The sequence below is a fragment of the Colias eurytheme genome, chromosome 4 (assembly GCF_061535395.1).
Source record: "Colias eurytheme isolate Ceu_HAF_F1 chromosome 4, ilColEury1 Martin Lab GWU primary, whole genome shotgun sequence".
Classification (NCBI taxonomy): Eukaryota; Metazoa; Arthropoda; class Insecta; order Lepidoptera; family Pieridae; genus Colias; species Colias eurytheme.
In genome coordinates, this window is record NC_142983.1 from 165383 (window position 1) to 187763 (window position 22381).

A 22381-nucleotide genomic window follows, 5' to 3' on the forward strand; every position below is an offset into this window, starting at 1 on the left:
CTTTCATAATTTTCTTCTGACAAAACCAAACACAACAAAAAAATAATTACTGAAATCAGTCCAGCTGTTCACGCATGATGATATGATCAAGAGAAATAGAGATTCACTTATATTATATGTAAGTAGAGCTCAGATGTAGAGATAGAGAGTATAATTTCTAGGGTTTCACAGCATCTTTTTGTGGTATTTCTTCAGGCTAGTAGCAACTTGTGTTCTTCAAGCTTCTAGAATGTTCTATTTATTTGGGGAAGTCACTGTGGAGGTTGTTGCGAGTTGTGCAGGTAGGGCCAGTAGGGCGGCGCGTCGGCCTGCGCCTGGCACGCGGCGGCGAGCCCGGCCCAGCAGAACTTGTATGCGTAACGCTTGCCGTGCACCTGGGAAACAGTTGATGTTATTTTTTTGAAATTTTTATGATATGGGCTTATGCTGCAGTGGAGTTACGAATATTGTATAATGCGGCAAACAGAAAGTATGTCAAACTTTATACTTTGTAAGTACTTACTAATATTATAATATTACTACCAACGAACGATAAATATTATATTAACGAACTATATTCATGTTCATCTTTCTGTTTTATATTTTTTTTTACGAACAGCATTTTTACAGGCTGAGTTAGATAAATATGTATATTTGTAAGATTTTACGCATTTATTTCGATCATATAATCCGGAAATTTATCAATTGTAGAATTATATCTTATTTATATCAATTGTAGAATTATAGCCGTACTTCGCCCGTGGTACATATGAAAAATAGATGTTGGCCGATTCTCAGACTTACCCGATATGCACAGAAAATTTCATGAGAATCGGTCCACCCGTTTCGGAGGAGTATGCAGACTAACATTGTGACACGAGAATTTTATATATAAAAAAGATGTAGAGTAAGTAATTTCGAAAGTTTGCACTATACACTATACTATATTACATTGCATTAAACTCACCTTGCCCATAATATTCTTATCGTAATAATACCGCAGAGCCCGGGACAGCTTGTCGTAGTTCATGTTGGGTTTCTGCTTGCGGCGGCCCCAGCGCCGCGCGACCTCCTCCGGGTCGGATAGACGGAACTCGCCTTCGCCGGGGGAACCCTGATTATTTTAAATTAGATAAGCACTTGACGGTAATCCTACTAATATTATAAATATGATATTTGTTATTCTTTCACGTAAAAACAACCCAGAATAAGACATAGGCTACTTTTTATCCCGAATCTTACAGGAACGGGAATTTTGCGGGTTTTCCTTTGAAAACGTGAGCGAAGTCGCGGGCGGAAATCTAGTAGGTTAATAAATTATAGTATTAACATGAAGGAAAAACTTGCGTAATGAACATATAAGCTGCGTATTCAGCAGGTTATGTTTGAATAATTATGGTCGTTACGAACCTCCCAGCAGATCCCAGGTGCTCCAGCAGCCAGCTCCTCCAGCAGGAACTGCCACAGCTGCACTTGCCCGCCGCTCGTGCGGGCGCAGCCGCTCAGCGCCGCGTATGGATCTGTTCATATTACAATCTTATACAAAATGTTATGGACCAAGTATTAAATATAGGAATTTTTATTTAGCATCTATTCCTATGCAAGTCAATTCTACGGAACGACCCACCAGGTGAATTACATATTTTTAAGGAGCAATTGTCATTTTTCCCTGCCGGAATTACATATATTTTCAAGGAACAATGATTTCTCATTATGTACAGGCTATAGGTATTTCTTAAGATATGTATAATGACGATTATAAATACATACTTGTAAAAGAAGTCTAGGAAAAAATGTTTAAATCTGGGTTAGTTTAGGTTAGTGATGTGTTTTTGGTGGCTCTACATAAAGTACTTACTTTTATTCTAAGAAGTGACGAAACTACTTCATTAAACGAAGTTATTTAATATAGTGGAAACTGTTTAAACATAAAAGATAATGACTGATCAATTTACATGCAAAGAGACTGCTGTATATAGATGTAATTGCACTAGTTACTGCCGTATATACAGTGATAAATTATGATATAATTACTAACTGATTTTATCATTTTTCATTATGATATTATGTATTGCACTTGTTATTGCTCTATTTAGTTATTAATAGCAATTCCTTAGTGGTTAAAACATCGAAAAATTATCAGAAGATCAAAGTGTCTCGTATAAGTAAGAAATTCATAATATCTATAACCAATAGTGCAATAAGTCTAGATAGAGATTGATATCTTAATACATTCTTAATATATTCTTCTTATTTTATATTTATATTACATAAAAGTTTCAGTGATTGTTGTAGGTACGAAAATAGTAAGATTTAAATTAATTTTAGTTTTGTGATAAATGTTAAATAATTAAAAACGGTGTTCTTACGTAAAATGAAAATAAATTATTGTACTGGTATATAACTATATCATAATTTAATCGGTTATACACAACTTGTGCATTTTTTCAAGCAAGTCCTATTTTTGAATGGTGGAGGAAATTGCGTTGCATGATTCTATTAGATACCTACAAACAAAGAATTCAAGATTTCATCAACTAAAAATTGAATTGTTCTGATTTTTTAATATAATTGAATTTTTAATGTAACGCACCGTGATACAACTGCTGCAAGCGGCGATGCTCGCTCGCACTAAGCCACAACATCACATTGTATTCAAACACTATCACTTTTTGCACAGCTCAATCATTAATATTACAACACACTTGTTTTTCTTTTTAATTACAAGTCATAAAGTTCGTATCGAATAAGTAAATACTTAGACATTTTCACAAAAAATAACTAACACCGTTTTTTTAGTTTTGAGTTCTTGGTTTCAACCAAGACTACAAAGTTAAGTTTTAGCTAATTCTTTGCCAATATAGCACACTGACATTAATTTCAAAAATTTTGTAAAGAGTAGGCTTATAATGGTGGCCGGATGCGTCCGGATACGGCACCGGAAGCGAGCGAGTGAGCGCGACGGCCCGCCCTCGCCGCCCGCCCTACATTCACACTTCATGTCCTGACAACACCACTTATTATTCTGTACTTAGGTTAAAATACCGAGAAGTTAATAAACGCCTAGAAGCTGTTGGCTTGTATTTTTGAACATCTGAAAACAATAAAAAATTTACACAAAGGCCTATAAGGCTTGTGCGTAGATTATGTTATGTGTGAACTTTTGTAAATTATTTTCTTAGTCTTTACGAAATAATGGAAAAGGCTCAATATCTACATTACTTTTGCTACATTTTTCTGGTAAAAAAGGATTAGTGTGCTGCTCTACACATTATTGAAACGTAAGGACCATTTTTTATTGTAAATTAGTATCTATAATATAAATAGTTATTGGAAATAATGTGTAAACGCAGTTCAATTTCGCATTGTAACTAAAAATCTATTCCATAACATCGAGCTCTCAATCATATTAGAGACAATGAAGGACCACTTCCTATTTCTACTACTAAATCTATTAAAAACTATACACAAAACAAACAAATAAAGAAACAGTTAATATTATTCAATTAAACGAACCGACGACCCCAGAGGGTGTGACTGTAAGAATCACAGGATTAACCCGTGATCTCTCAGCGGGTTACTTACTTTTATTGACTTCTACCCTCTTGGCTCTTACACAGATAATCCTTTATTTGAAATGTTAGATCACATTATCGCGAATAAAAAGGGAAATAATTATTATTAAAAACAAAATTTTATTGTTATATAGTCAAGTCAAATCGATTAAAAATCGAAAAAAAAATTATCTAGGAACTGTGTTGCATTTGCATATTTAGGTATTGTTTTATGTTTACTTATACAAACTTTATCACACTTGATTTAAATTAAATACCAGACTATTAATAAAGTACTACCTACCTACTAATAGTAGGTAATAGTTTTCCGTATAGCATTTTATTAATGTAGAGCAAGGTTTTATGATTTATGTCCTTTGAAATAGCGAATAATAAATGGTTCAGTTATCAGTAACACTAACCATAACTTTACCTAAAATTTTAAACAAACAAAAAACAAATGCTTTTAAAATTTAAGCTTTTGGCAGATAGTATGGAACCCCAAAATGGCTCCTTGAATTCTTAGAACATAATATTAAAAATAATCCGACTCGTTCAATTTGGTGGTGTGGTTAATGGAGGCGCAAGGCCGAAATGTAAATTATTGTGACCGCACTGCTTCTTGGAAAATACTTGCGTGTGGTACAAGTTGGGAACTTATTGCGGTAAGCTGTTGTTAAAAGATATTGAAATTTATCTTATAGGAATATTTGATATTTCATTGTAGCACTTTTTATATTGGTATTGGCTCCACATATCGCAACTCATCGAACGTTGTCAGTTGTCACCATATGTCTTACTAATTTCGGTGAAACAACATTGGCCATTTTCTCAAACTCAAACTCAAACATTTATTCATTCAATTAGAGTCCTCCTAGAAGCACTTTTGAATTGCCAAAACATAGTTTTACCACCGATTCGGAAAGCAGTTTCCACGAAACCCTAACCGTTTTGTTGGGCATTTTTCACAGGTCGTAAAAATTTGAGCTTTTTATGCAGCTAACTGCAAAGGTCGCATTGATACATGTGTTTTCTTCAAAATTTACAGTATAAGTTATTACTTATTACAAAGTAATATATTTTCCAATTTATAAAATCATGATCAAGTCGAAAACCGTATCATATCCGCTCTTCTCTCCTCACTCGCACTGGACACTCCTCGGAGGGAGAGGTCGGAAGGCGGAGCGCTGTCCGCGCCGCCTCCGGCCCGCCCAGCGCACTCCGGGAGATCTCATAGCTATGGAGGCCGTTTGGAGGTATGAGCCGAAAATTGAGAGGAAAACATTTTGCTAAGATATAATTGTTACCTAAGTCACGTTTTCCCTTTGTTTTAATGTAACTTCCTTTGTGGAAAAAGGTAACGCATGAATATATGTGTGAACTCACTTGTGAGTGTTTAACTGTTTAGTTAAGGCTTGTTAATAGCACGAGGGTTGGAATTCATCGAAATATCATTTTATTGTCCTATACACCAATACTATTTAGATACCTATTGTAAATGATGAATTATTATAAAAATATTATTATTCATTGATATTTATTCGCAGCCGTCGCGTCGACACACTACAATCTGATTTATGAACATCGTAACCATGATGACTCTACATTAAAATGATTTATGAAAAAAAAAGATTGCAACAAACGTTCAGATAAATTTAAACGTAATTGCTAAATTACAATTAATATTTTTATTGAAATGTTCAAAGGAAAGCAACTCGTAATTGCAAAAAAATACAACTTGCAAATCCTTATTCTCGTATGCGTTAAATTAAATTCGTTTTATCATAAAAACTGCTACAAGCTTTTTGAATGGATTTGCATATCTAGTGTATATCAACACAACGACTGATTCAAGCGGCCAAAGGCTACAACGTTAGCATAAGCTAGTAATATAATTAGATCCACATATTAAAATGTATACTCTATTTCACAAAGATAGTTGCATGAGCAATAGCGGCATAGCGTGAGAAGCTGCAAGCTGCTTTCACATCACACATAGTATCGAGATAAGTCATCGGAATGCGGACCCACTGCCCGGAGCGGCAGCTCCCAGGCACCACGGCTAGTATCTGATATTCTTTGATAGTTCATGACCGCGAAACATATCGCGAATGTATGGGGAAGTGGTTGTCTCTATTCTAATCTATTTTAAAAGTGTAATTCTTTTATGCATTTTAAAACTGTAGGTAATTCCAAATTTGGATATTACAACGAACTTTTACTATTGTCTTTTAAAATATTATTGAAGTAAAACTTCTTTAGGCGCGACTAGGGAGTAACTCAGATTTTTTTTCTGACGGAAGTAACGCTTACTATAGTCTGTGTAGTTTCCGCCATTTAAAAATAATAATATTCTGATTGGTTGTAAGTATATGTCATATACTACACGCTTCTTGACTTATACGCCAGCTAGTGGCAAATATCATAATCAATTAGGATTATTTATTTTCAAATTTTCAAACGGATCAATTGTGAATAGCAAAGTGAATGAAAAATTCAACAGTTTTAAAAACATTATTTTAAATTGCAAAATTTTTTGAAAATCTCTAAATATACTTGTTTATTTATTACTTTTAAAATAAGTAAATTAAAAATAAAAATAAACATGTTGCGGATTATAATCAATCTATTTTAAATATTGCTGAAGACAAAGTAGTATCCATAGCAACAGATATGTATATAGGTTGTCATTCAGTTGAACAAGAAGCATATGTACGCCAACAATTTCATAAAATGTCAGTTATTGATACAGGAGGATCGCCTTATGAAATCATATTAGTTCTTAACAAATTTTACATTATTACAACCAATATTGATGTATCTGATGGCTTAGCCAACGGTTGTGTTGGAAAGTTAGTGTATATTGAACGTGATGACAGTGATAACATCATACGCTTATGGCTTGAGTTTCCTGGTAAGATAGGAGAGAAAACTAGGAAAAAAGCTGCCCATCATATTCAAACTCTAAACATTAGTTGAACAGCAGTCCCAATTTTACGAAGATCGTCATCTGTACCAATGAATAGAAATAAGACAATATTTGCAAAGAGAAATCACTTTCCATTAGTATCTGCTTGTGCGCTTACAATACATAAGTCTCAAGGTGGTACTTTTGATCAAATCATTTATGAATACAATAAAAGTCACAGTCAGCAGCTGTTATATGTAGCATTATCACGAGTAACTGATATAAATGGATTGTTCATTGTCTCAAACACCGATGACAACAAATTTTATCATGGAAGAAAGCGTCCAGGGGGAATAGTTGATTTACAGTGTGAATTTGAAAGACTTTCAAATTCTCGCCTAATAACACAACAGGAAGAATTATATAACCTTGTAAATGAGAGTAACATTACACTATTTTCCTTCAACTGCCAAAGTTTACGTGCTCATGTTTCTGATCTGAATGATAAAGTATTAAAAAGGTCCACATTGCTGTTATTTTCCGAAACTTGGATGAAAAATGACGAACAAATTCTTATTGAAAATTTTTATTGCGTTACCCAATACAAACGACCCAACTCAACTGCTGGTGGAGTAGCTGTATATCATTCATCTACAGATACACTGAACAATGTAACACCAATTCAAAATATTTCACCAACTATATTATCACAAATTTCCGATGAGGTTTCACAAATTGGTGACATCGCCTTGGTTCGATGTGTTAATACGAATGACCAACCTGTGATTATCGTTGTTATTTATATTTCTACAAATACTAGCCTGACAAATATCATAAAATTTATTCATCAGCAATTACTTCACTTCACAATTGAAGGTTCTCGACTTTTAATTACCGATGATTCTAACTGGAGATTTTAATGTTTTTTCGCTCTCAGGAATCTCAGCCGTTAATTGATTTTTTAGAAGAAAAATTTGATTTATCTATGAATACTTCTCGACTTCATTCAACAACGCGTTTCGGTACAACGATAGATGCTGTATTTTCAAGAAAAGTAGCAAATTTAGAGAGTAAAATTTATGTTTCACATTATAGTTACCACAAACCTATAATTTCGTACGTAAGAAATTATGATGACATTCAATTACCTGTTTCGAATGAATAATATTAATATAACATTTAAATAATCTTTGTAAAGCACATGAATAATAAATATAATTAAATTATAATATAATATTTATTTATTTAAGTTAATATTTAATCATTTCAGTGATATAATATGTCGTCAACGCCAAAGAAGTTTTACTTCAATCGCGCGTAAAGGTTACACGCACACACTTTTTTTTTTTAGCATATGTTTGCTTCTTGATTTGATAGAATTGCATGTTTAATAATTTTGCCTAGTTTTCAGTAGATAGAGCAAAGGTAGAGTCACGTTGAAATGAATAAAGCTATTAACATGTGCTATTAATGACTTGAAAATGACTTTCTTTTCTTATTCTGTTATAGAAAGTTCGCATAATAATCAATGTAGGGACACACATATGCAATTCGCTGATCAAAGCTTTTTGAAATGTATGTGTCCACATTGTTTCCCCGACGCTTTTTGCTTTAATAAATTTATATTAGAGTCAGTAGTGCTTAACGGTTAGCCTAAGTGAACACATTGTGAAAAGCATTAAAAGTGGGTATTGAAGAAAAACGCTTTTATTATTTGGAGACCTTGGGGCAGAAGCACTACTCTACAATCAACAATTCACAAATTGACTATTCTAATAGATTACTTTACAGCTTCTAAGAGCATTCTTTTGAACGGTTTTGCCGTGCTCCATTTTTTGTCCGATTTTAGAATATACATATTATTGTTTGTAAAGTTCTTAAAAAAATGCTTAGCTACATTTTAAGTATATCCCACAATCGATAAAGTAACATCGCATGCGATGCGAATTGCGATAATGAAATGCTATGTCTGTTGTCTGTTCGTGTAATGCCTGATGAACTTAGTTACACTTGACTTCAGGGTCTTTTGATATTTAAACCTTGTAAACCTTGTAATATAATCATGTACCTAATGAGTATTGAAAGGTATTTCTTTTTAATTGTTTTAATCACATTCATTTAAAAAGTGTTTAATTTACAGAAGAGCTCCATTGAAAATACTATTTAAACCACAGTTTACCAAAATAATGATATTAAACCGCCCAGACAATAATTATTAACCATTATATAAACTGTATTTAAACCATCTCAAGAATATGACAGCGAAATGAAATTTGGAGGGCACAATAAATCACGAGGTATCAAGAGAGACCCCGGCTGTGCCCCGGGACGCTGATCTCCATTGACTTGCTAATGCCGACCCGCCTGGAGTCGCGCCCCTCATATTGCAGTATTTGCTTACCTATATTAGGTGATATTAGAGAGGTGTTTTTTGAAGATTTTGATTGAATTGTTTTTTTTTATGTTACGTCGTAGGTACATGTTTGACCACCGACATTTAAATCTAAAACGAACGCTTATGGAGATGTAAACGTTTTCTTCTTTTATTAGGTATTAAATGTTTGTATTTTCTAAACATCATACTTTTATATAATATTACGCCTTGAATAATATTACACAGAATAAAAAGGGCTACAACAAATTACTTTTGAATTAAGTATATGTAGGTATCTCTCAAATCAAAGCCGACGACGCAAAAATGGTGTTTATTATTTTTGAAAAGAGGAAAAAAATCTGAGTAGCTGTAATTTATATCTTAACTAGGTTTCCGCCCGCGGCTTCGCCCGCGCAGTCAAAGAAAAACCCGCATAGTTCCCGTTCCCGTGGGATTTCCGGGATTGCGTCATTTTAGCGGGATAAAAAGTAGCCTATGTCCTTTTTCGGATATCAAAATATCTCCATACCAAATTTCATGAAAATCGGTTCAGTAGTTTAGGCGTGACTGAGTAACAGACCGACCATTTCTATGATCTGTGAGACCGACAGACAGAGTTACTTTCGCATTTTTAATATTAGTATTTTATAAGTATCTTAATACACATTATGTTGGCGCCAAAACCACATGTGCCTCTCGGACAGTAAATGCCTTTGAATATATGAAACATGACGTGCTAAAATTACCAGCCTCACACATGGCCTACCCCCTACTGCTTGTAGACGAATTTCTTGGAAAGATGCGTAATAAATTGTGTTCTAAATAAATGGAAAATCAGTGTCTGGTTAAGTTATATGCGTCATAGGTGTGTTCATTATAAGTATAATTATATAATTAATGAATGCTTTCAACTGCTATCGTATTTGATAGTATTAATGGAGAAACTGGGGACTGTTGAAAGAAATAAATGAATAGAATAATTCAGAACAATTGTGTTAGGCCTTAGGGGTTAGGGCCATTGATATTATGATATTATGTAAAACATTCATGGGAGTTTCAACTACTAATAAACAGGTATTGTTTGGAAAACTAATAAAATAATAAGGTAAATATAATTATCATCTATAATAGCCGTGAATCTCCCCTGTAGGTAAATGGTAGAGCCACAGATCACAGAAACTAAAGGGTAGAGGAAAAGTTTCAATAAATCTTCAAGTTATTAGGTATTTAAATTAAAAAATTGTGAAGTGTTAAATAATTAATTAAAGAATATAAACAGATTCGTTACTAAGTAGTCCACTTTTTACATCTAAATATAGGTTTAAGGATTACACTTCGTCCGAATGTCGCGAACAGACAGTGAAATATAGCCTTATCTATTGACATTTAAATCTAATTATTCCAAATCAACAATCTCTCAAATTTTAAGCTTGTCACAGCCCACATCAGTGGGAGTATCACTTTACAACCAATGGTAAACTACGTTTAAGATTTATATGTACAACCTGACAGTTCACAAAAACTTTATTAGCAGTAAAGAGCGGGAAAATACCGAGTGTTCTGCGGTTTCGTAATAAATTAGAGGCTATGCTGCCGATATAATGTTGCCACATGCATGATTCATGTACCTACAGATACACAAAAAGGTCAGTTAAATCGATTATATAAAACTATTTTATAAAATATGCGATCAAAGAGCCGAACAAAATTATTAACAGGCATCCATCTTATATATGAATTCGAAGAATAATTTATGAATTCGAAGATAAGGCTAAATTCGGGATAATATAATATTATCTAAAATGCTTATTATAGGGTTTTTATTGTTAGTTTAGTATCTTTTTTTTAAAAAAAAAAAATAAAATAAAAATTTATTTTCAAGAAACAGGTACAGCATTATGTTCAGACCCTGACCTTCGAACTAGTGGTAAACTGTGTTTCGAAGGCCAGTTTCTTCCCAGTCTTTATATCTATATTATATTTATATGTTTCTGCAAACTCACAGTTTTATGTTTATACAGTAAAAATAGATAAAAGGAGAAAAAAAAATATAACTATATCTATACAAAAAAAAAAAAGGAAAAACTGAAGTTAATATTTCAATTTTAAGAAGTCATTCCCATTATAAATATTGTGTGCACGTATCTGTTCGCATATAATAAATATATATATATGGTGTGTGTGTGTGTGTGTGTGTGTGTGTGTGGGTGTGTGTGTGTTTGCATGTGTGTATGTGTTTGTGTGTGTGCATGTGTGTGTTTGTGTAGAGCATGTGAGTAAGTTAGTACGTATGACATGTGGGTGGGTGGTTGAATACGTCCTAGTGATTTACTATCATTAATTTTTCTGTTTCTTCGTAATCCATATCTTTTAGCCAATCTTTCACAACTCGTTTAATTTTATTATGATTTAAAACCCTAACGTTGTATTTACTATTTAACAAATTATACAATTTTGTTGCTAAGAATTCATATTGATGTTGAGCGAATTTGGATGAGGTTGAGGGGATAGGTAGCCGATTAAGTCTTTTTACCTCTGTATTAGAAAGATCTATCATGCGATGTTTTCTGCGGATGCACTGGTAAATATAAGATTTTCGAACACTAAGAACATTTGATTTGTTGTATATATCAGTTGTAGGATGTTTATAATTAAGGTAGAACATAACCTTAAGAACAGCCCTTTGCGCCCTTTCTACAGGCAGCATTAGAGTTTTGCAGGCTCCTCCCCAGACAGATATACAATAAGTTAGTATACAGTGGCAAAGAGCATTGTATACCTGGATGAGCAGAGTAGTGTTGGCAATAGACCGAAGATTTTTGAACACGAATATAAGTCTTCTGATTCTTTTTACTGTGCTATTTATATGTTGTTCCCATCTTAATTTGTCATCCATTATTACACCTAGATATCTTGTTTCGTAGGTTCTTTTAATTTCTTCACATGTGCAAATAGTATTCTGAGGAGTTGATGTTAATGTCCTATTGCAGGGGAATGAATGTAGAGTAATTTTGTATTGATTACCAGGCATGGAAGAAATTCTTTTACCAAAACAGATGTAGTTAGTTTTTTCAACATTTATTGACAACAGGCTATCTTCTAACCAAGCAGTGATTTTGCACATCTCTTTTTCAGTTATCAATTTCAAATCACTCCACGATTTGGCGTGGAAGATAACTACTGTATCATCAGCATACATGATTGTGTTTGCAGAATGTAAAGGGAGACTACATAACTCGTTTATGTACGCTAAAAACAACGTAGGTCCCAGTGTGCTCCCCTGTGGAACACCGTATGTGCAAGCTGCATTGCTGCTCGTTAAATTATCAAGGCGCACCACTTGCTCTCTATTAGTCAGATAGTCTTGCAGCCAGTCGATAGCTACACCTCTTATACCAAGGTTTTCAAGCCTTGAAATTAAGATAGGGACCGACACCGTGTCAAAAGCCTTACGCAAATCAAGGAACACACTGAGACACTTGTAACCATTATCCACATATGATGTGATTAGTGATGTAAGATGCAGGATTGCATCCTCGGTTGAACGGCCCTTGCGAAATCCGAATTGATTGTCGTTTAGGAGTGATTTTCTTTCCAAATATGTGACTAATCTATTATTAAAAAGCTTTTCAAGGATCTTCGACAGTACACTTAAAAGAGATATTGGCCTGTAGTTAGTTGGTTCAGATTTTAATCCACCTTTATAAATGGGTACCACAACTGCTTTTTTTAAAGTCCTCGGAAAAACTCCAGACTCAAGACTTAAGTTACAAACATAAGAAATTGGTTCAGATAGATATATTTTAAAGTCCTTAATGAATTTTGTGGTGATATTGTCGTGGCCAGGATCTATTCGTAGCTTTTACTGCAATCATTAGGCTGGTCGTGTTTTTGATAAGCTAATTAAGCCTAATACGCTATATTCTTTAAACAACTTCTTAAATTAACTAACTCTAACTCTTTTTAATTATAATTTAACAATATTTTCACGTTATTCAAAATTCTAAAATAAAAAAATAGAACCTGCACTAATTATCGACAAGACTATTCTAGTCTTTTTATCGCACGAAATATGATATTACATTTAGAAAAATAAATTGAATTCGTTTTCAATTTTCATTAATTAAAACAGCATTAAATACAGTACGTAGCAGGAAAAATACAGATTTATTGTGGCAATTAAAATATTTGTAAAACAGTGCGTTGTCGAAATAAATCGAATGACACACCAAATAACTCTCCCACGATTCACGAACAAAATAACAATTATCACTGGCGCCAAGAACTCAACATAAGAAGAATAATATTATATACAAGAGATGTTTCTATCGGATCCGGAACAGTGAGTCAGGTTTCCTAGTAAATATTGACTCACTTCCGCACTAAATCTGTTTCATTATTTTTGGCGGGAAGGCGGGTTAGCGCCATTTTGGCCACGCGTCAGATTTGTATCTATGAATGGTGAAAAATCTATGAGTGTTATGTCGTGAGGATTTCGCAATATTGCTTTGTTTTTTTTTTAAGATGCGTCACCTAAATGCATCTACAGACGCTCCGATTTGGTTGGTGCCAACCATATCGGAACCGACAAGGCAACCATTCCAACATTGCTACAGATTGTCCGACGGTTGGCCTTCCAGCTGTCAGTTGACCATAGAGTAATATGTCAGTTGACCATAGTACGAAGAGAATAGGCTAAATTCTACTATAGAAATAGAGAAAATTACAGTCATATGCGGCTCTTACAACTTATTTTTTAAGGTTTTTAATGTAGCCGCACTGTCAATTTTTTTTAATACTTCTAACATAATAAAATACGCTTGATTTCTGGCATCTCTATTTGCGTAATCTTTGTTACTTAAGTCCCACAAACAGGGAAAGTCTTTATATAGTTCCAGCAATTTTATTAATATGTCACGTTCGGTGACCGTAACTCCCTCGGCGTTCATGTTGACGTCCTACACCGGCGGCGTTGCGAATATGAATGAGCCAATTACCTATATTACTCTATGGAATGAGCCGATTTGGTCGGAACAAAGCTTCCAGACGTTCCAATTTGGTTGGATCGGATAGGAAGTTGGTTTGGTCGGTATCGCCCTCGCATCCGACCACGTCAAACCAATATTAATAATAATTATGTCGGACCGACCGCTCTCTACACTTTCCGATTTGGTCGTGGTCGGATGGTTGGCACCAACCAAATCGGAGCGTCTGTAGATGCTTTAATGGTAGCAAACTAATGTAAGTATTATGAGGCAAAGTATTCAACCCAGATACTAACTGAATTAAACGGATGTATTTGCAATACCATTTTGTGAAATCGATAAAAACTGTTGTAACATTATATGATTAATAGCATGTCCTATGACGAATTGGAAAACCAATTGCAAAACTGCAGACACAATTTTATATTCCGTGTTCACTAAAATGATTAAAAAATTGCTTCATGGTTGAGGCAAATGTGTATCATAGAACATTGTTTTGGTAGTGGAAGTACAACCGGAAAATCGGAAACGAAAATCGGATGTACCGTGACAGCAAAATTCCACGATTATTTTATCGTGCTAACTGAGTGTAACACTCAGCATCCAAAACTTTTTCAAATGTATTTAAAAACAAATAATTTGTCGTAAGTGTATAAAAATGTAAACAATTCGGAACTGCCTCACTCAGCAAAAATTTTGTTTTCATCTTTAAATTCCTCTGGTCAAAAAGCGTCGGTCATTTGTAAAATATTTGGAAAATGCGGAATTTTGGCTCGCGACCGCGGGTGACCGCGGTCACCGCACGTGTCGCACACGCGTTCTGTCAATTAGTGAAAACTGATACATAACTACATTTACCTACTTCACTTTATGCCATGCCAACTATGTGATCTAAATTCGATATTGTCGTTATATCGATCCTAACTTTTTTTTTGAGTATCGTGAGTCGTGACAAAATATTCCTATACACATCGCTGCATTTTGACTCAAATCACATTAAAAATATTTCTTACACAATAAAAACAGCTTAATAATATTATTTGACGACGCGGTTGGCGCAGTGGTAAAGTAACTGCCTACTGAGCCGACGGTCCCGGGTTCGATCCCCGGTCAGGGCAAATATTTGTGTGATGAACTCAATTATTTGTTCTTGGGTCTGGGTGTTATTATCTATATATGTATTTATTAAATATTATATTTATCGTCGCCTAGTACCCACAACACAAGCCTTAATTGAGCTTACTGTGGGACTAGGTCGATTTGTGTAATTATGTCCTATAATATTTATTTATTTATTTATTTATTTATTATATTTTACTTCTCGTTTAACTTAGTCAAGTCCTATCTTAACAGATAAAATAAACGATAATTTAATACGATCGGAATCAGATCTCCCCTCGGGTCAGTAATGGCCGCTCATCTACTTGGAGATTTGAGCCATTCTCTCGAATAGATATTGACCTATCTTCTGAAAAGAGAATGTGTCCTAAATTACCCTTTTTAGATTAGAACTATCAATAATTATGCGCAGCAGTGCCTGCATTGTGGTTAGGTATTATTTTCTTGTAAGAAAAATAAATATTCCTTGTCACATTTTATAGTTAATTAATCCTTTTTATTTTATAAATTAAAAATGTCTCAGAAAATAAAGAATACCTATTACATACTGTTTTTATATAATCAATTTCATAATCAAATTTCATATCTGGTGCAAAAAAAATCTTGAATGAAACATTGTTTAATTTACCTGCCGATCGGACTATCAATGAATTAAAAAAAAACCACCCACAGATTTGTCAAGCAAAATACGGTAAGAACTGGCACATGAGTAGAAAGGGAACTGGTTCACATACCGACATAAAATTAACAAAAATATAGTATCCCAGTGTACATACATATTATGTATAATGTATATGCAACCAGTAGGAATTTCACTCTATCGAGGAGAAGACCGGTCTGTAACATGCGCACATTCCATTCCACAACTTGTATGTTTTTTTGATAGCATAATATTTGCCTATAAGACGTATTTCCTTATTTGGTATCTTTTAACTACTTACTATGTATTTGATAATTTAATTATAAAATAATGATTAGTCATTATTAAATGATCTAGAATTCTAGAGCAATTCTTGTCATTGCTATGTTTAAGATTTTCAGTGGATTTTCAAGTTTTTTTTTCTTTTTGTTGATATGACTGTTATAGAAATGTCTGTTTATCGAAACTGTTTTGTTTATCAATTCTTTTCTTATGAATGAAAAGAAACAATCATGCGCGTAAGCAAATTTTGTATTTATTAAAATTAAACAATAGGTACATTTGCAAGAAACGTTTAAAAGCGCTCTTTAAAGCGCTCTCGATAGACTTCTCTATGAATGAAACGAAATTATATTTTATGGTGCATGTTTGTTATTATAATCTACCAATTCGCAATGCTATTTTTGATACAATTTATTGAAATATCAAGATAAACGGCTTGTTCAGCCGTGTCTCTCTGTCGACACATCCCAATTTAACATTCGGGATTTATTTTTATTATTTCAGTTTTAAATATAAATGCTATAAATGCGAACGACTTTAATTTTAAATTTATTCAACTTATTATTACAACTTCGTTATCGTATGAATTAAAACTGTCACTGAAAGTAAATAATTTACCAAGTGACTAACTACGTATGACTTATCTTTTTAATTCCATGATTACGAAATTGGAGTAAACTACTATTATAGGCAGGAAGTTTGACTAGTCGAATTATTATTTAACGATGGCATGCAAGGTGCTTTCGCGTTAATTTCCCAGAATCTCCCTGAGTCAGGGCGTGAGAGATGAATGGCGCGCGATCGGCGCTATGATTCATGCAAGATCCATTCATTAGTTTTTTGGCGCGAGTTTCTTTACTCTTATAGTCGTCACTAGATGGCGCTGTTTTAAAAAAATGCGTTCGTCTAAATTCTAGTTTGCTCATACTATGAGTGATCAATTAATTATTTAAATAAATTATAAGTATTTCGATAAAATTGTTTTCCCTTTAATGTATTTTCTATAAAATTATAGTGAATTTTTAATTCAGTAAACTATATGGAAGTTGGAACACACTAATTGTAGAGCCGAGAGCGGGCTTTTATTTTTAATAATTGCACCTGCATTTCTAAATTTTGCAAAGTTTACGTAGTTGCGTTGGTATTAAAAGTATTTTTAGATTTATCGATAGAAGTCATGAACTTTCGTAACAAAAAAAATACTGTTTAATATAATATAAGAACGCAACAAGTGCAAGAATAAGGTACCTACAATTTTATTCTTACGAAAATTCAAATGTATTTAAAATTAAATAAGCAACAGGATTATTATTATGGATGAAAATAACTAAGTATGTACTCTATTCTATTCTTCACACTTTCACTACTGACACACACAAATTCTTAATTGATAAATGGGTCGATCAACTTTTAATGGTCCGACGGTACACGCATCATGTCCCTGAACGATAATTAATAAACATGAAATCATAAAGAGTTAAATTGGTTTTAATTATATTCTTTTTAATATTTTCTAACATTATTGTAAACAATATTTTACTTGTTTTATTAATTTGTGCGTAGTTTCATGGTTGTCCAGAGACTAAATGCAATTTTCCAGTACTATCACATTTGTCCCCAAGCTACAATGCATTAAAAAACTTCGCATCACGAACACATACTATCACGACCATAAATACCAAATACACTTCTTGTTTCAGTTAATGATTATTGACATAAAAACATACAAATATTTTTTTTTTTATTGGATATAATACGATTTTCAGGCATTTTACTTATGTCCCCATAAATCATCTACATGGCACAGGTCTCACAGACAACCGTAATTTAGTTATGGAAACAAAACACAGAGTGCGCGGTAGATTCCTAAACAACAAGCTAAACACAATAATTAACTGTCGGGCTCAAACGCCATTTTGATTTGTATAAAATCACGGCAACAGTCGTCCGAGCAACGTTGGTGAGTGTGGGGTGGCTTTATTGTCAGTCCGTCAGACAACTGTGATTAAAACATAAGTACTTGATGCATTGTTATCAATTATACTACACGAGATGCGCTTTCGTCTATAATTTAGTGTGAGCTGAGATTAATATATAAAATAACAATAGTATTTGCTTGGCGGGCCAAAATTTTAAAAATGTCCCGCGGACAACCAGTCACTTGGCCAACCAAAGTGGTTGCACCATGGACAATTTGGTTGTCCCTAGGACAATAATTATATAAAACTTATACTTTAACAGTTAAATAGTTCATGTTTTGTTTATTACTCGGCTGTTTCGGGAACACATTTTTATTACGCGATTTTATGTCTAGTTTAATTGTAATTTTAACATTTCAAAAATCAAGACGACTAAGATGTCCCCATATGAAAATCACATTATACTTCATTCATTCAGTTATATCGAGAATCAGTTCATTTTAATTAAGTAAAATCAATAATACGATACGTAACAACCTCGCCTTAATAGTTTTTTTTGTAAAAAATATCACTATTTCCGCTTTACTGAAACTTTTTTATATATGAAGCATTGTTTGGTTGTTCAAAAGACATCATTCGTTTAAATTTTAATAAAAATATTTCGTATTTTGGGTGTAAATAGAACAAATATCAAAATATTATTTATTATTTAATATTAGAAGAATTTATTTTAATTCTGAAGTGAATTTAACATTTAAAAAAGTACTATTGTGTAAGTTGTCCAAAGGACATTATTTCCCGTGAATAGATCGGTTCGTGAAGTTAAATCCACAAATGTATGTAATCAACATCACTGCTGCCTATATAATCTTAATCTACGAAGAATTAACTTCTAAATGAAATAGTAAAATGCTGAAAATTAAGTTAAAAAAAAAAATACGAGAAAATTATGATCGGGACCTTTAAAAATTGATTGACCCAAATGATAATATTTAATAATACATACTGATCGGCTGTGAAGTAGACGCAGCAGCTTGGTGCTCCGGCAGCGGCGGGGGCGGAGGGCGGCCCTTCGCCGACGCGTGCGCGTGCCGCACGTATGCGTGGTAGATGCGGGCAGCCTCTGCAGTGCCTTCGCACACCTAAAGATACTTTGTTTTTAAATAAATGTAACGAATTCAGGACCTCCTTTTTTATAGTTGGTTAAAAAGACTTATAATGGTCCACCGCCTGTTTGATACCTTTTGCCGTAAATTTTTAATAATTATTTGTGATTTTTACTGAAATTTTAATGAAATCTTGTAGAATAAAGCAGAATTTCATTAATGAAATACCATTAGGATTTACAACTATTAGGTTTTTCCCTATCGTGTAACCTGATTTATCTTAAATAATTTTTTTTCAGTTGTGTTAGGGAAAAACGTAAAGAATGCAAAATATGAGATCTGGGTCATGTAGTAGTGGTTGTGGCATACTTAATACTTATCCTATGCCACATGCATTATTAAATAAGTATTTTAATTTTCCTTGTTCATTATAAACATGAAGCTTAAGCTTCATGTTTATAATGTCATATTAGCTTTTGGTCTAATTTATGGATATGTACCTACCGACGCAATATATCAGCGCACCATTATCCTAAATGCATATTGTATTGCACTCATATAATATTATGTGCTCTTTGGGAAATGAAATATTAACACTTACGTTATATGGTTAGGTGATCTGAACAAGTGTTTTAACAGGTCAGGGAGCTTTTACAGGTGCTTTAACAGGTCAGCGAGCTTTTACAGGTGCTTTAGCAGGTCAGGGAGCTTTTACAGGTGCTTTAGCAGGTCAGGGAGCTTTTACAGGTGCTTTAGCAGGTCAGGGAGCTTTTACAGGTGCTTTAGCAGGTCAGCGAGCTTTTACATGTGCTTTAACAGGTCAGGGAGCTTTATATGTGCTTTAACAGGTCAGGGAGCTTTTACAAATGATTTAATACAAGACAACTAAAACCTATATAAAATAGTGCCAATCACCTGCAACCAGTTCTCCTCAGTGAGCTGCAGCAGGCCGGCGCCGGTGTCTGGCAGGAGGTGCTTGCGGGGCGCCCGCACGCTAAACGTACGCGCCACCCAGCGCACGCAGCGTAGCACATCGCGGCGGTCCCATGTCTCTGGATCTGAAGAAAATATTGATAAACTATTAGGATAATTATATCCTACCGTTTGAATAAAAATAAAGAAAGGAAAATATTTTAATACCCGTAAATATATACGGGTTAAGCCATTTTTCATATAAAAATTTGTATGTAACTCTTTTAGGCTCGATTCTGACCCACTATAAACTTACAGATTTTATTCAAAATGTGTACACTTGTCATTTATCAAGGATCGGTTACTATACAAGAATTTTATTAGTATCTCATTAGAGCGAGTTCTTCTATTTTTTGCTTAATATGAATGTTATAAATGCGAAAAAAGTTCATGTTACTCATAACAGAAAATGAGCTTGAGAAATTTCTACTACTGAACCAATATTGTTGATATTTGGAATAGAGATAGACTATAGAGCTTGGTAGAGCACAATGTATTTTTTGTTACGATATAAGAAATACTTACTATAACTCTGACAACATGAATATAATATTTTAATAAATACGTAGTTTAAATGTTTATAGAGGTTCTCTTTGGAAGTCGGAATATGTATAAATAAAACATAATAATATGTATAAAGATATGCATGTTCTTTAGGATGCGAGAATAATATTTTGAGTAACTATGTACGTCAAAATAGGCTTTGGGGTTGAATGTGGTGAAGAGATACAGACTATAGTACAAAATAAAGCTCGAAATTTTTGATTGTAAAGTATAGGTATGTTCCTTCTGCAACATCATTCCTCAAAAGCGTGATAGAGGTTTCAGAATTCCTCATTGAAGAGCATACATTTAATGATTTAAAGGTCCACACATTTTAATTTCAATTACTTTATATCTGTAAGCTGTAAAAGCACTGGTATAAAGGGAATGTCTTTTTTTTAGGAAACAATTACCTATAAAGATTTTTCAGGATATACCTACTTATATTCATTGTAATAGTTATAAAAAACATACAAAATAATCAAAGAGGTTCCACTTATACGTTACGCATTGATATTTTTTTCATAATGTTTGATAAAATTAGCTTTTCCTACATAATTACTGATAAGGATTATTATTCATTCTAACACTAAAAATTTTCCGAAAACCATCTATGAGCTTCTAGACATCTTTATTTTGAATTTTTATAAAATATGTAGTTAACTAAATAAATAAATTGAATATTGAATTAATTATAGAACGACACCAACAATATGCTTCTGTGTGTCTAATATCATACGACTTTTAAGTTTTAGGCCTAAACTTAGAAGCGAGATTATAGACGAAACGATTTTTTATTTGTGAATTTAAATGTGTTCTCTTGTGTATTTTTCCGAATTTAGAAAATATATATTGAGTGGATATGGAATATGGATAACTAATAGTAAAGTTAACCTAGCACAACAAACAAACTAATTTTCAATTCGATGTTGATGATGACCTGCGACTTATTTCTTCTGTTCGGATTCTCGATAAATATTTAATTATAATATTAATTAACATATTACTTATTCATAATCCTTTTAGAATAATTTTGTGAATAAGTAAAAATATAGAGCTACGATGCATAAGTTTCCCGCCGGGCCGACGAATCGCTGCAGTATCAACAGACGAGGAGCATAGTACCTACCTATATTCATATTGTATTAATTCTCTTTGACGATGAGATTTAAGATTTCCATACATTTCATATTTCAGTTGAATTACATTAAAAATTAATTAAGTAGATACTACAATTAAAATATTCCCTTATTCTTCATTATTTAATGTTTAAGACACAACACAACAACCACTATCGTTGATGATTCGATATTCATTGTATAAAAAAGCGTGTTAAAGATAATCATCAAATGATAACAATAATATATTATATTTTATCTACCTTTTCTCCTAATAACGTTATCTTTTAAAACAAAAATCTAAAGCTATTTACCGGCAGGTACGGTTTCATCCCCCGAATCGGAGTCCGTGTCGGAGGGCGGCGGAGGGAGGGACTCCATGCAGGCATTGCGGGGCGCCAGCGTGCCGCACTACACACAGCACTATCCACCTTTCACCAGTTTATCTATTTATCACTTTGTTCACAAATTCAGGATACATTACAATTATTTAACCCCATTTTTAAACCTTGTAATTTGATAAATAACTTGTTAAACGAAACATGAAAGTTGCACTTTATAAATCACGATTTTTCGCGGGTTTTAGAGTAGTTTAACGATAGTCGGGGTTAATTTCCCCACTAATTGATCATTTGATATCAGCCCGGGCCACGAGTATGTGCCACTATGGCGGGCCGCGCGAACTCACCGTGCTTTTTATTAAAACAATCGTCATCTGTGACGTAGCGCTTATTCATTCGGTGACGAGGAAAACGCATTCTCGGAAGCTGCGCAATGATTTTTTAGCACAACTTTAAGCTCAATTAGTGAGTCAATTGAATGTCTGTCTAGCCATAAGTAGGTCGGACCCTGGTCCCGGAGGTGCGGAAGAAAGTTCCGATT

General features: G+C 33.5%; 1 protein-coding gene across 1 annotated transcript; it reads right to left on the minus strand.

Moving 5' to 3' along the window:
• Positions 1-77: 77 nt before the first annotated feature.
• On the minus strand, positions 78-21880 carry LOC149908707 (DNA-binding protein D-ETS-6-like). The gene is made up of 6 exons (XM_090101494.1): positions 21814-21880; positions 19782-19924; positions 18767-18902; positions 1390-1499; positions 947-1093; positions 78-374 (listed from the first exon to the last, which is right to left on the minus strand). The coding sequence occupies exons 1-6, from the start codon at positions 21878-21880 to the stop codon at positions 252-254; spliced, it is 726 nt and encodes a 241-aa protein (XP_089957620.1). The 3' UTR covers positions 78-251.
• Between the last annotated feature and the right edge of the window lie 501 nt (positions 21881-22381).